The sequence below is a fragment of the Nomascus leucogenys genome, chromosome X, assembly GCF_006542625.1.
Source record: "Nomascus leucogenys isolate Asia chromosome X, Asia_NLE_v1, whole genome shotgun sequence".
Taxonomy (NCBI): domain Eukaryota; kingdom Metazoa; phylum Chordata; class Mammalia; order Primates; family Hylobatidae; genus Nomascus; species Nomascus leucogenys.
In genome coordinates, this window is record NC_044406.1 from 106,681,978 (window position 1) to 106,696,599 (window position 14,622).

General features: G+C 35.6%; 1 protein-coding gene across 3 annotated transcripts in view; it reads right to left on the reverse strand.

The window, feature by feature from the left end:
* Positions 1 to 246: 246 nt before the first annotated feature.
* Positions 247 to 14,622, reverse strand: part of LAMP2 (lysosomal associated membrane protein 2) — a 43,094-nt gene continuing 28,718 nt past the window's right edge. Inside the window, exon 9 of one of the 3 annotated variants that reach the window (XM_003262277.4) lies at positions 247 to 2,705. In XM_003262277.4, coding sequence (XP_003262325.1) covers positions 2,563 to 2,705 — 143 coding nt within the window. In that variant the 3' untranslated portion in view covers positions 247 to 2,562. Of the gene's footprint in view, positions 5,541 to 10,568; positions 13,411 to 14,622 lie in introns of those variants that run through there. The other 2 variants (XM_003262275.4, XM_030807513.1) reach the window with 2 other exon arrangements.

Here is a 14,622-nt window from a genome sequence, read left to right on the forward strand (position 1 = left end):
ATATTTTGTTTTTGATGTTTTCTTGTAATTTCCATGACTACGTAGGTCCCCCTATTCGAGGTGTCTGTACTAAAGGTTCTGTACTAGTGCCTTCCTAATGACGGGACTTGGTTAAGTTGTAGATCTGTGAGATCCTATGATTCCTGTTGACAATCCAAGAGACTAGAATTTAAGAAACTTAGATTATACAATTAAGTCTAAGCTCTTAAGGCTGAGCATATGGAATAAAAATGAGGTTATCCATAGTGGCATGGAATGTATGATCTTTATTAATTTTTAATCCATCAATCTAAAATCACACATACTAGATCAAACAGAAGTACCACAGTATGCTTTATTTTGCAGGTATTAATTGGTTCTCTAAATTGATACATCCAAAACTTTAGTTAGCAGCAAGCATCAGTTCTTCCAAAGCAGCTTAGGTGAAAAACAATTCTTTACATTCACCAGTTCAAAGTCGTACTGTCTGATCCACTGTTGTATTGACATAAAATTGAACTCAGTAGGCAAAGCTAATTGAACACTCAGCTCATAGATTTTGAGCTTCCTTTATCTTATTGGAGTTGAAGCAGTTTTTAACCCTCTGTTAATATTCTGTATTTTAATTCTCAAAGAATTAAACACATATATTTTCTAATTAATTAAGATAGAGCCATGATAACTATTGAGGAATTAGTGATATTAGTCTCATACCCAAAAGGTAGAACACTTTTAAATGAACCCATAATTTTGAATGTATCTGAATTTCCAATTTATATGCTTAGCAAGGTCACAAGCTGATTTAATTAATCTGGCTTCTAGACAATCATCTCAAAAATATGTATTGAAATGAAGCCACTGTTCTTTATGATGCCATCGTTTTAACCAAATGCTTTTATAACAAATAAGCAGTTGTTCTCAAAAGAGAACATTTTAAAAGAAAACATTCTTTACATACTTAGCAATTAGAGGAGAGTGTGAATTTGCACGTCAGAGCTATAGAGTTCTAGAGGAGTTGTAGTTGAGCAATCTAACTTTCTACTCCAGTTTTTGAAATGTACATGTTTTTGAGATGTACATATAGAGAAGGCAGTAAAGAAAGATCTTGGTAAATTTAACAAACATTTGTAATTCCGGTTATTGGCAAAGGATTCTGGCATGAGTTAATGGCAGCAATACAGTGGTGAGCTTCTGCATTGTGCTGAGAGGTAGATTGGGACTTAATCCTTGGAATGAATAACCAACTCACTTTATTTAAGGTTCAGGCTTAATTTTTTTTAATCAAAAAAAATTTCTGAAGTGAAGGCAGATCTTTGGGAACTTTTGTTTTTAGTTAAATGTAGAGATAAAATAGCTTGATAAAATAAACATCTGCCTTACACTAATGACAGGTGTACAAAGCAGCCATTTGAACCCTAGACAACTTCAACACTGCTTCCAAATAAAAGGGCAATTCAACAGCTGAACCAATCAAGCAGACACAGGGATGAGTGGTCTCCAGTACCTTACACCAGAAGCCAGAGCCATTAGCGGTCCCTACAGGGATGTAAGTCTATATCAAGATCAACAAATGTACAGAATAATCTTGGTCCAGCTTTGGCTAGGCAGGCATCTGACTGATGACATATCAGGGCCCACTAACCTCTAGAGTAAGCACTTGTTGCTGTGAGAAAAAAGAAATCAATATATTAAAAATATCAACTAGAGCATATTCACGTAGGGAATGGGAGAGTGCAGGAGGCACACAAACAAAGTATATAGAGTTTTTGTTTTCAGTACAGGATAAATGAACCTTCTTAACAAGTTAAGGCTCTGAGGGAAAAAAACTTTCTAAACCATAACCTTAATAAACCATAGCCCATACAGGTGTTCCAAATCAACACCTTTAAAAAAAAAAAGCTGGAGGTCTTACTTCATCCTTCAGTATAAATGTCAAGTCTGAGATAATCAGTATATTCCAAACTCTAGAACAACAACAAAAAGAGAAATCTCCTTGTTAAAATATAGTAGCTATTAACAGTAATGAAGAAGACAGCCAAACTTTTGATGTTAAATACAATATCATGAAGCCATTTCTTTCTTAACAGAAAAATACAGAGTTAAATAATGCTGATCAGAAGGTGGTCGTGAACCAAATTTCGTGTCTGCCACCAACAAAAATGAATCCATTATGTTCTTGAATTTATTTCCTGAAGCAAGTTAAATTCTTTAACACCTTTGATTTTGCAAATAACATCAAAGTAGTAAAATATAAGTAACTGTAACATATAAAATTACACATCAGTAAAAATGCTTTCATAATTGGATCCAGGGGCTTAAAATCATTATTTACTTAAAAAATTCTAAGCTGATTTTTTCTTTTAATTATACTTTAACAAAGGAAGAAAAAACAGGAAAAAATTGGTCCTAATATATTTTGTCTTAAATAAGTGTACTCATGCCCAAGTTAGCTAGGAACTCACTGAAGTTAGTCTGCATATCTTAAACAATCTATTGCACAGCATGTCCTGGCTTTTAGCCAATGGAAATGTAACTTCTAATTGAAAACAAAAACAAACAAACAAAAACACTAGATTTAATTGATTACACAGACTGATAACCAGTACGACTTTTCCTTCTTCCAATCATATAAGAGATAAAGACAACAATTATAAGGAAGCCCAAGGCCACACCCACTGCAACAGGAATAAGAAAGTTGAGGTCAGAGTCAGCAGAACATTCTTCAGCTGTTAGAAAAGAACAGACAGCAAGGAAAGGAAATTAGTAAAGAATGCAATTAAGTAGTAAAAAGCATGCAAGAAACAAGCATTTCGAAAGTGTACATAGCTTAGTCTTTTATAGCATTACCTCTATTTTCTTATTTGCTCAATATCTCATTATCACTTTATCTAAAATCACACGAAATTCCTCAGTACGAAAAGCAGAAGGTAAGGGAAGAATGGGAAGGGTCCAAAATAGAGAATTGTGCTTGCCTAATATGGGAAGACTTTAGGTTTGACTATCTAATGACACTGGGTTAAGGAGCCATCTACACTTAAAACCACTGCCTGTGTATTTCCCTACTCTCTCCTTTGTCACACCTATAATTAAAGTATAAATAAGAATTCTGTATAAGTAATAAAATTTAAGTTAAAAAAGACAGGATCAAGAATGCAGTATATATATGTATATATATACGTATATATACACGTATATAGGTGTGTATATATACATATATATACGTATATATAGGTGTGAAGATATACATATACATACGTGTATATATATACACACACACACACACACACGCACAATTACTTTTAGCTGAGCAGTGGCCTGGAAGAATAACAGCAGTATCTAATGCACTGCAGTCCATTCCACCGAACCACCAGGAAAGGAACATGTGCAATGTAGATTTTGAGCTCTGGATTCAGACAGAACTGAGTTTAAATCTTGACTCCTTCCATTACTAGCCAAAGGACCTTGGGCAAGTTACTTAAACTGGGCCTCACTTTCCTCATCTGTAAGAAGGGGATAATAATACCTATAAGGTATTTGAGGATTAAATACAATTATGTTTCTAAGCATCTGATACACATCAGGAGGTCAACAAGTGTTCATTCTCTTGTCTTTTCCTCTTATGCTCATGATCCCATCTGAGGAGGATTAGGTTTTGAAGTAGCAAACAGAGATTAAAATAGGAGTGTTTTGGTATATTACTACTGAAAAAGCCCATATTAGTATTAAAAAAAAAAACTTAAGCAAAACATAGTATGGAAGCCCAAAGTGCCCAATTCTGATCTCATAATTTCAAGTGTAAACCAGCTGTTGTTTTACTGTTGAGTGACTAGATTTCATTAGGGGCAATTTTCATCAAAATGCTAATAATAGTTTTGTTGCCCACTTGATATGGAACCTCAATGAATTTCACTCCCCTTTCCGTAAATAATCGTTAAGGTCCTTTCCAGTAATAGCTAATGAAATTAACAAAATGTGTTATCTGGTGTGATTTATGATTAAGCAATAACTTGTACTTTTCTTCTAATTTTAACTTTTCCTTCTCTTGTACTTTTACCATTCATAAAAATGTTGCTGCGGTTCTGAGTACATAACACTCATCTCAGTAACCACACGTTAGGCTATGTTGAAAGAATTTACTATATTTTACTGAAAGCTCTCAAGGACTGAGAGCTGGGTAACAAGATACACTGTATTATTAATCAGGAAGTTATAGAAACTCTGATCATGCCCATATATACATACAATGGGTTAATAATACTTCAACGCGGAAGTCTTCTAGTCTATTAGCCTTCCTTCTTTATGTTTCATGTCTGTGCTACTCTTATACCATGGAATATGCTTCAACAAGGGCTGATTATCTAGCTCATTTTAATGCCAACAGCTTCTCTTTACACCCCCATCTATGCACTGCCCCACAGGGGCCATCTTGAAGAAACAAGAGCCTAGTTGCTATGCTTCACTGCCTCCCTTCTGAGATTGCTGTTAGCTTACATTTCATAAGTACCACACTGATGACAACACTAAATAGATTTTAATGCTCCAGAGACCAACAAGATGAGGTAGAGAAGCACAACGCAATCTGTCCTAATTAGTTCACAGAATATTTCTATCTTTCAATACTAATCAGGCATCCAAAGAAGAACAAAACAAGAAACAAAAAAGCAAGTGGCTAAATATGCTTGAATCTTTTCAGTCTATACTGCCGAAAAACAAACAATTATCTTAAAAACTCTAATTACGAAGCCAGTTTAAGTTCTGTTGTAGCCTCTTGGGTCTGTATCATCCCTAGGGAAAAATCACAGGCTTGAGGTACTAACTTCATGCTTAACTTGAACTCAGAGAAATCAGCAAAAGTCACATAACCTTTAAAATGCTGATGGTCCTGAGAACATTCTCTACTTCATTCAACTGAAAACCAAGTTTAAGCATATCTGATGGGCATTTATACCACATCAATATTTATTTAATGAACTTTATGCAAAGGCACATTGATGAGTTTAAATCACTATAGTCCTTATACACTGAAACAGAACACCAGTAGTGAAATGATATTTATTAATTCCATTAAGACACAACTACATATTTTATTCTTATAATGGCCATGTTAATAAGTTCAAGGCATACTTCAAGGTTAGGATCAAAATTTGGCCAGGGCTTCTTAAGATAGACCTTAAAACACTGCATGTTGATGTTCTTTTGAACAAGTTTGTCTCCAGGACCAGTAAATATGACACTTTGGATTTTAAGCTGATTAAAGAGAACAGGTTTTATTAATAAAGACTGATCTCAAAATGCTGGGATTGATAAAAGAATTAAAGTTTCAACATATCAATTTTAAGAAGTAAAGTGTTTCAACAACTGAGAGGTAAGAAAACCGTGTTATTTGCATGTATTTTTATATAATCAATCAGGTTGCAGATTCTAAAATTGCTCATATCCAGCATGATGGCGCTTGAGACCAATAAAATAAGCCAGCAACACTAGAATAAGTACTCCTGCCAAGGCTGCTCCCACCGCTATGGGCACAAGGAAGTTGTCGTCATCTGCACTGCAGTCTTGAGCTAGATGTGGAGAAAGGACAATTGAGAACAGAAACAGTGACAAACTTTCAAATCTGTGTATTTTGAGTAAAATGACAGCACTTCCTAACACGCACATTTTGGTTTTTTATACCAAGGTAACGAGTCATTGGCATTTCATTATCAGCAAATGAGATGTTCCACAAAAGTGATTTTCCAAATAACCAAATAATACACTTTTAAGTACCAAGTAAAAATGCAGTCGTTTTGGATGAAAAATGTATAACATGGTCACATACTTCCCAGATTTCTTAAACAGAACATAATGAACAAATATAATTAGCCTTGCCTTGATGATCAGGCCATGAGCTTTCAGAGGCAAACTGTTATGATGTTGAAGAAGCACAGTGCTTCAAACATTGCAGATTGTTAAGTATTAACTCACTGCATGAACAACTATACAAAGAGGACATAAGAACTCAATACATTACAATCTGGGGTCATTTACTAATGGGAAAAGAGATATAAGAGATATAAGCAGGCCCTGATGACATAACTGTTTGCCTCAAGATGCTCAGTCTAGTATGAGAGTCAGACAAGAAAAATCAGTGGTTATAATTTCAAAATGTGTTGTGGTAGGAGCAGGCAACACAAAGTGCCATGGAAAAATTTCAGAGGCACACTCAAGTTTAGCCTTATTACATAAGACACACTTTGTAAAGGTGACACTTGAGCTGAGATTTTAAGGATGAATAGGAATTAACGATGCAAGTAATGGGGGAAGGGCATTCCAGGTATAAGAAATAGCACAGACAAAAATATGGAGAGTAAAAAGACACAGCACTTCAAGGGAAACGCAAGCAGGTTGGCATAGCTAGAACAATGGATCAAAAAGTATTTTCGGCTGGACAGAAGGCAGAAAAAGTGTACAGGGACCCAGGTCACAAAGGTACTATATGCTCTTAGGTACTCTGGCCTTATCCTGATGAAAAAATTTTCAGCAGCAGGATATTAAGCAGGATTTCATTTCAGAAGTTATGGCAGATGGAGGTAGTAAGGTAGGAGGCATCTTTATCACTAGAGTCCAGGTAACCAATAATATTGTCCTGAGCTGGATTAATGAAGTGCAGAAGAAAGGCAGAAGGCACAGACTGGAGATCGAATTAGAAGGCAAAATTGACCAAATGGATGTAGGGGGTGTAGGAGGAGGAGATAATAGAATGGTTTCCAATTCCACACTTGACTGATTATGTAGATGCTGGTGCCATTCTATAAAAGAGGAAGAATATATGCATTTCAGTTTTTTGTATTTATATGGAACAGGGGGTAAAAAGGATATGTGGAAGAGAGAGATGCTCAGTTTTGGATATGTGAGTTTAAGATACCTGTGTCCTTAGTTGAGCATGGTGGCTTACGCCTGTAGTCCTAGCTACTTGGGAAGCTGAGATGGGAGAACTGTTTGAGCCCAGGAGTTCAAAACCAGCCTGGGCAGCGTATCGAGAACCCATTTCAAAAAAAAAAAAAATGACTATGTCCTAACCAAGTGGCTATATGAACCTAAGTGGTAGTTAAAACATGGGCAAGAACATTTCTCAGTAAGGGGAAGTAGAATAAAAAGAGGATCAGAGACAAAAACCCTTGGGAACACCAATACCTGTGGGATAGACAATGGAGTAGGAAAAAGATGTAAAAGGGCAGATAGAAAATGGCGCCAGAGAAGCTAAGGATGGAAAGTTTCAATTAGGGTGGAAAGACAGCAAATAATATTAGAAAGCTTTGAAACATGTCCATTGCCTCTAGCAATATGAAGGGTGGGAGATATGAGTAAAATTGCTGCAGGTTTAAGAGGGAATGGGAAGTAATTGGTTAGGACATCAAGAACTTGGGCAGGTAACAAATACAATACTCATTTTGAGAAGTTTAGAATGATTAAGGCAGGACAAAAGGGAGGTAATTAGAAGGGGGACATAGGGACAAGAAAGGATAGCTTCAGGTTAGAAGAACTTAAATAGGATGAGGGAAAGAGCCATTAGCAATTGATAGAAGATGCTGAATGGTACAAGTTCTCCTACAAGTTAAGAGAAATTGGATTCCAAAAGCATAAGACATAAGACTCAATACATAACAATCTGGGGTCACTTAGTAATGGGAAAAGAGATATAAATGGGCCTTGATGACATAACTGTTTGCCTCAGTTTAACGAGGAAAAGAAAACCTACTCTGAGACTGGAGAGGAGGAAGGAATGGTACAGATGGATACACTTGCAGGAAGGAAGTTAACTGCTATTTCTATTTCCCATTTCCTGTGTCTTGTTGCCCTAGTTCTCTGCCTAGCTTGCAGTCTACCAGGGACTGATAAATCAGATAACTAAGCTTATTAGAATTGTATCAAAGATAGGACAAATAGGCTGCATGGCAATTCTGATTGTGCTTGCATTCAAGAAATGTGCCAAGCTTTCCCTGCCGCCCCCACTAGCCTCTGGGGCAATAACTAGGAACAAAATGCAACCCTGGAGCTTATGAACTTTTCTGACATTGACTTTGGCTGCCAGTTCAATTATTTTTTTTACTTGCTTCTTGGTTCTGTTAAGAATCCAGAGAGCTGAGGTTGCCAGATGTGACCTGTGAATAGATGGTGTTAAGAGTCCCCAGTTAGCACCTCCCCTACAATTTCCCAAATTACCACCCAGCCCATAAACTATTAGGTGACATGTACCATAAAGTATTATGTCGTGGGTTTAATATAACTTGGTTTTTTAAAAATTCATTAGTAGATTAATTTCTTATTCTGGCAACAGACTCATAGTTCTCTCTTTCCCAAATTGGGTATTTGACCTAGTACTGAAACGACTTTCATAAATACTGCCAATAAGGCTTTCATGTAAGACAAATATTCCCAGAGTAGCTCAAAAAGGCAATTCCGCTAATACAAAGATCTTTCTAGATACTGTCACTTACTTAAAATGCTCTCAATTAGTATGTGAAATATTAATTTATAATAACTATTGATTGTATGAATTGAACCTTTAAAAATTATTTAGTTAATGGAAAAAATTGTGGTAAAACAGTAACTTTAATGGGATCACATTCTGAAGAAAAGAAAATCTCATCCTATAAGTCATTTTGATCTGATCTACTTGTCTAATGTATACTTAACGCTGTATTGAAAATGCTTCTGGGGAAAAGAAGTGTATTTGCAGAAGAATTTAATAGCCACAGAAGCAATGAAGATTTTTAAAGATTAACAAATTCCACGGCCACTAAAATTTCAGTAAGAAGTTTCATGTAGATTAAAAATGCTGTTAATCTTCAATTTTCTGCCAGTTCAGACATTTTTCAAATACAATTTTCAACACAAGAACTGGAAAGCTGAGGTATACATTTACAACAAAAACTAATAAAACTTCTCTTAAAAACCAGTTGAGGCCAGGCACAGTGGCTCATGCCTATCATAACAGCAGTTCAGGAGGTCGAGGCAGGCAGATCACTTGAGGTCAGGAATTCGAGACCAGCCTGGCCAACATGGCAAAACCCCATCTCTACTAAAAAAATAAAAAGGTAGCCGGGTGTGGTGACACTCGTCTGTAATCCCTGCTACTTGGGAGGCTGAGGCATAAGAATTGCTTGAACCTAGGAGGCGGAGGTTGCAGTGAGCTGAGATTGCACCACTATACACACTCCAGCCTGGGCAACAGAGCGAGACTCCATCTCAAACAAAACAAAACAAACAAACAAACAATTGAGTCAAATCTTCTTTTTGGAAGGATCAACATTAAGAAGCACATTCTTAGGTGATATCTTATTGGTTATATACATTTTATATCTATAATCAAACTGTGTTAAGTAAATCACATGCATCTGAAAAGATTCGTGAAGCTACTCGGTATCATTCATGAATATCTATACCAGTTTCAAAGACAAGAAATGGTGATTATTAACGCAGAAAGTTAGCTACCAGGGTAAAAGAAAAGGAGATGGGTGGAAGATGAGCCCAAGACAATTTAACATTATCTACCTAAATAAACAGATGAAATACTATCATCTTAAAAATGTCCGGGTCTTATAAGAATTCCTCCTGAAAACTGCAGGAAACTTAAGTGGTACATTTTACACAGAACTTATAGTATGTTCTTGATACGTAACAAGTAGCTTCTTATCAGATTCCTTCTAAAGTACTAAGATGTATGAAATACTAAGATGCATTCCTCTGAAATGCAAATTATCACTCAAAGAAATGAGTAGCAGGATTTTAAAGCCCCCACCCACTGGATGAAGAAATTGAGACACTAGAAGTTAAACAACTTGGCCAAAGACAATGGTAGTTAACTGCGGAGTTTGCAGCCGTGATGACTAACTGGCATTCACATGGCTTAACTGGGTAATTCAGAGAAAAGTTACCAGCTACATTGCTAAGTTTTCTTATGTGATATGGTAAGGTGACTAGGTAACTATCCGTATATGGAAATTGGAAGGCTCAAGTATTTTAGGGTGATCTAAGTAAGAGAGAGACTGCACACAATCCTACGTTGGTTCAGATCAATAGCTCAATATGTATGGCTGCAATGTAAAGCTACTATGTAGAGATATTTAGGAATTTAGAAAAATGTACAAAGAGATACTCTGAAGCTTTTATTATGAAATAAATATTCTAGATCACTGGTTCCCTAACTGACTATGCATCAGGTTCAGCAGGGGAGCTTACACACACACACACACACACACACACACACACACACACACACACACACTCTCTCTCTCTCTCTCTCTCTCTCTCTCTCTCTGTCTCCTCATTAGACCTACTACGTTAAATCCTCTAAGGATGGAGCCTGGAATCTATTTTTATAAAACGCTTCCCAGGTGAATCTTATTCTGTGGCCTGCCTATCATCAATCGAGGCCTATGTATGGGGCTATTCTTCCAGATAGTAATATACAGACAGAACATCAGAACATTTTGCAAATAATTTAATTCTACTTCTAAACATTTCTAAAGTTTTTCCATTTGAAAGAAATTGCCATTATGTGGTATACAAAATCTTGACTTTAACCAATGGGAAAAAATGTGAGCAAATTGCCTTAAGAAATAAAAGAATCTTTATTGTTTTAGAAGCAATTTTGAGTAAACAGACAGGCAAATATCTAAAGATACGATACATCAACTAGTGGTTTAAACATTTGAAGAGAAAACACGGAAAGTATTTACATGGACCAGTTTCTTTATACAAATGCTAAAACATGAAAAACACCCAAAACCAAATAGAGGGTTACCATCAAGTATGAATCAAGTAATACAAATAAAACTACAAAAGGTACAAAGAACATGTAGCTATAGGAAATAATAGTGTAAATAGCAGTATATAAACTGGCCCATGTAAAATACAAAAATATTCACTGAAGTCAGGTTTTCTATAAAACAGTGTTTATTAGAGGTATTTTACTATGAATCAGGCATATAATCTGAATGTAGAAACTTTTAGAAATATTAACAGCATTCAGTCAGTGCCACGCACTTGTGCTTCCAATTATTTTTTTAAAGCTGCTTTGTTTTGACTTGTGAAATAGTTAAGGCCTACATTCTTATACACATTATCCATCTTATAAGGTTAACAATTTTACACTAAAACACAGTTTAAATTAAAAATGATTTTGAAAAATCACATCTATATTTAATCTTTAAGAAGTGTTTTAAGCTGGTAATGCAGCTCACTGTAGCTCTAAGAGAGAGGTTAGTCAGGATCTGATCTTGAGCCATAAAGGTTTTCAGGCTAAACAAAGAGCAAATTTAAGTGACGGAAAATATTTATAATTCCAATATAACTCAGTTATATTGTTATAAAAATACACATGCTAGCATGCAACTGCCTATATATGTGTGTGTATATATATATATATATATATATATATATATATATATATATATATGTCTGTGTGTGTGTATTGATTCATTCAATATCAATATTTTGGAACCCAGACATTTTCTCATTGTCTAGTGAATAGTGAATGGGAGGCACATAATCCCCCCCACTACAAAAAACAAAAAAACAAAAAAAACAAAAAAACAACCCCACAGGAACCTTCCATATATGGCTGCATATTAACAATTTTAATATTTGCTCAGCCATTCCAACACACACCAAAAAAGTTCTCCTAGAAGCAGCAAGAAATATTTGATGTGTTAACTATCAAGCTGATGTATTTTGCTTTCTCCTAGAAACATTAGGTGGTGCACGGTAATTTGACAATTGGTGCATCTCTCAGAGCACAAAACTGAACACAAAGCACATGAATTAATAATGATTCTACCATAACGAATAATAACAATGAAAGTTTTGATTAGCACAGAACCATTTAAATGTGAAAGCCAAATTTGTAATGTTGTAGCAATCAATGCAAGCTGGAAACAAAGAACAACTTTTTAATGGATTAAGATAAGACCAAGACTTCTGGGTTAGATGCAAGTTTTGTTCGTTTGTTTTGTTTTGTTTTGTTTTGAGACGGAGTTTCATTTTTGTTGCCCAGGCTGGAGTACAATGGTGCGCTCTCGGCTTACTGCAACCTCTGCCTCCCGGGTTCAAGTGATTCTCCTGCCTCAGCCTCCTGAGTAACTGGGATTACAGGCGCCCACCACCACGCCCAGCTAATTTTTTGTATTTCTAATAGAGATGGGGTTTCACCATGTTGGCCAGGCTGGTGTCAAACTCCTGGCCTCAAGTGATCCACCCACCTCGGCCTCCCAAAGTGCTGGGATTACAGGCGTGAGCCGCCACACCCAGCCTAGATGCAAGTTATTTTATAAGTGTAAGTGCACTTCGTTATCTAGGTTCTAGGACACACTGGCATTTCTTAAGAAAAAGAAAATAATAAAATACATCACTACCAACAAGAAATATTGGAAGGCTAAAGAGAAATCTGTATTAATTTTAGTACTGCATACAGCGGCCAATTTATGAGCACAAAGTACTAATGCCCTCAATTGGCACTGGCAAGCAATTATCTGTAAAGCACCTAAAAAATGGATTGAAATGCTCAGTTGGAACAGTCTTATATCTTGCAATTTAAAAGATTGAAATATCCAGTTTTTTTAAAAAAGATTAAACAATAAGATTAATACCTACTCTAAATTTTAAAAAGCTTTTGTATCTTTTGTCATTACAGCCACATAAATACAAATGTATTCAAAAAGCATTAGAAAAGCATTTATTGCTAAGAACATAATAATACCAGCCCCTGTTCAAATCTACTATTATATCTCTCAAAGGTCAAATATGCAGCAATGCCAAAGTAGCTAGGTTAACCTGCAAACAAAAATCACACACACACACACACACACACACACACACACACACACACACACAGAGCAAAAGGAGCAAGTACAAATCCACTGTAGAACATGTTGTTCCAACTCAACTACTTGCGGGGAAAAAAAATCTCTTTTTCAAAAATTGTTTTTTCTAAACTGTGTATTTTTAGTCTGAATGTCTAAAATGAAAACACTGAAATATTAATTCAAGACAGTAAAATAGAACTTATAATCCAGTGATTTTGCACATCTTTTGCTGTAAAAATAACAGTTTTAAATTCCTTGGTTGGAAAAACCAAAGTCAGGCAACTAACTTGTAGTTGATAGTCTTTTGTTTTAAGTTTGAAATCCCCCATACCACCCATTCTAAAGAGCTGGACTGCAACTAAATATACCTTAAGTTGACCAGTATTGCATGTTGGAACTTGTACTTGCTTTTTTCTTTTGTAACAGAGATCACATATTGATTAGTGTTACAGAGTCTGATATCCAGCATAACTTTTTCTTCTGCCAATTACGTAAGCAATCACTATAACGATAATCAAGCCTGAAAGACCAGCACCAACTATAATTGGGATTAGAATGGTGTCATCATCCAGCGAACACTCTTGGGCTGTAGGTGAGAAAAAGTGTGTAACAAATAATGAGTATAATCACAAAAGAATGTCCCGAAGTCAAAGATATTGATTTAAAAGTCAGAAATGTTCTTACAAGATCAACTTCAAGTAACTAAGACAGGTATATTTTTAGATAAAGCTATAGAAAATGGAGAACTGTTCTAGAATTAAAATTCTGAGACTTTCTTTGTCCTTTCATTTGTTTATGTGTATATATGCAGATATTCATATCTATGAATACATGTATATTCATTTACATCTATAAACAGCTCATATTGTAATGTGCATATATTATATGCACATTATATGTGTGCATATATATAATACATGCACATTATATACGATATACGATGCACACATTATATGATATATATTTGATATATATGTGATATATATAATGTGTGCATATACATATATATATGCATGTATATGTTTGTTTATATTCCAAGTCCTTTCCAAAATAGGCATATTACTTTATCAGAGATAAAGGGAGCTAATCTAGCCCACTTTTACATAGCCAGATTAGACTCTCAGTGGTAGCATGAACGTCTTTTGGGAAAGTGGAAACAGGATCAGGAAGGTATCATGTGATGAGAATAGCCAGGCTGGCTCTGAAGTCTCTTTAGGGTCAGGGGTCAGCAAGCTGTATAGCCCATGGGCCAGATCTGGTCCAAGAGCTAAAAATGGCCTTTACATTTTTAAATGGTTGAAAAAAATATTTTGTGACACATGAGAGCATATAAAATTCAAATTCCAGTGTCCATAAATAAGGTTTTATTGGAACCCAGCCACAGTCATCTGTTTATGTGTTGCTGTTTTCGTGCTACAATAGCAGGGTTGAATAGTTGTGACAGAGACCATATGGCCCCAAAGCCTAAAAACACTTACTGTTTGGAACTTTAAAGTTTGCAGATCGTGACTTAGTACATACAATTTTAGTGGCTGCAAAGTCAAGAAACTGGGACCTCTTACTAATTTGAGTGTGCTTACTGCATTTCTTATCTGGTCAGGGTTGGCAGCCTAAGGGGGCTATTTTTTTCTATTTCTAGAAAGTGGTCTGATCCAGTAAAATCTAATCAACACTCTTCTGCCTTATTGCAATTCTATTTCTTTCCCCATATAGTCAAATATTACCTATGTGTTGTATTTATAGGTACCCACAGCCAAGAACCTAGTTTCACAAATAGATTATACCTTCAATATCAGTA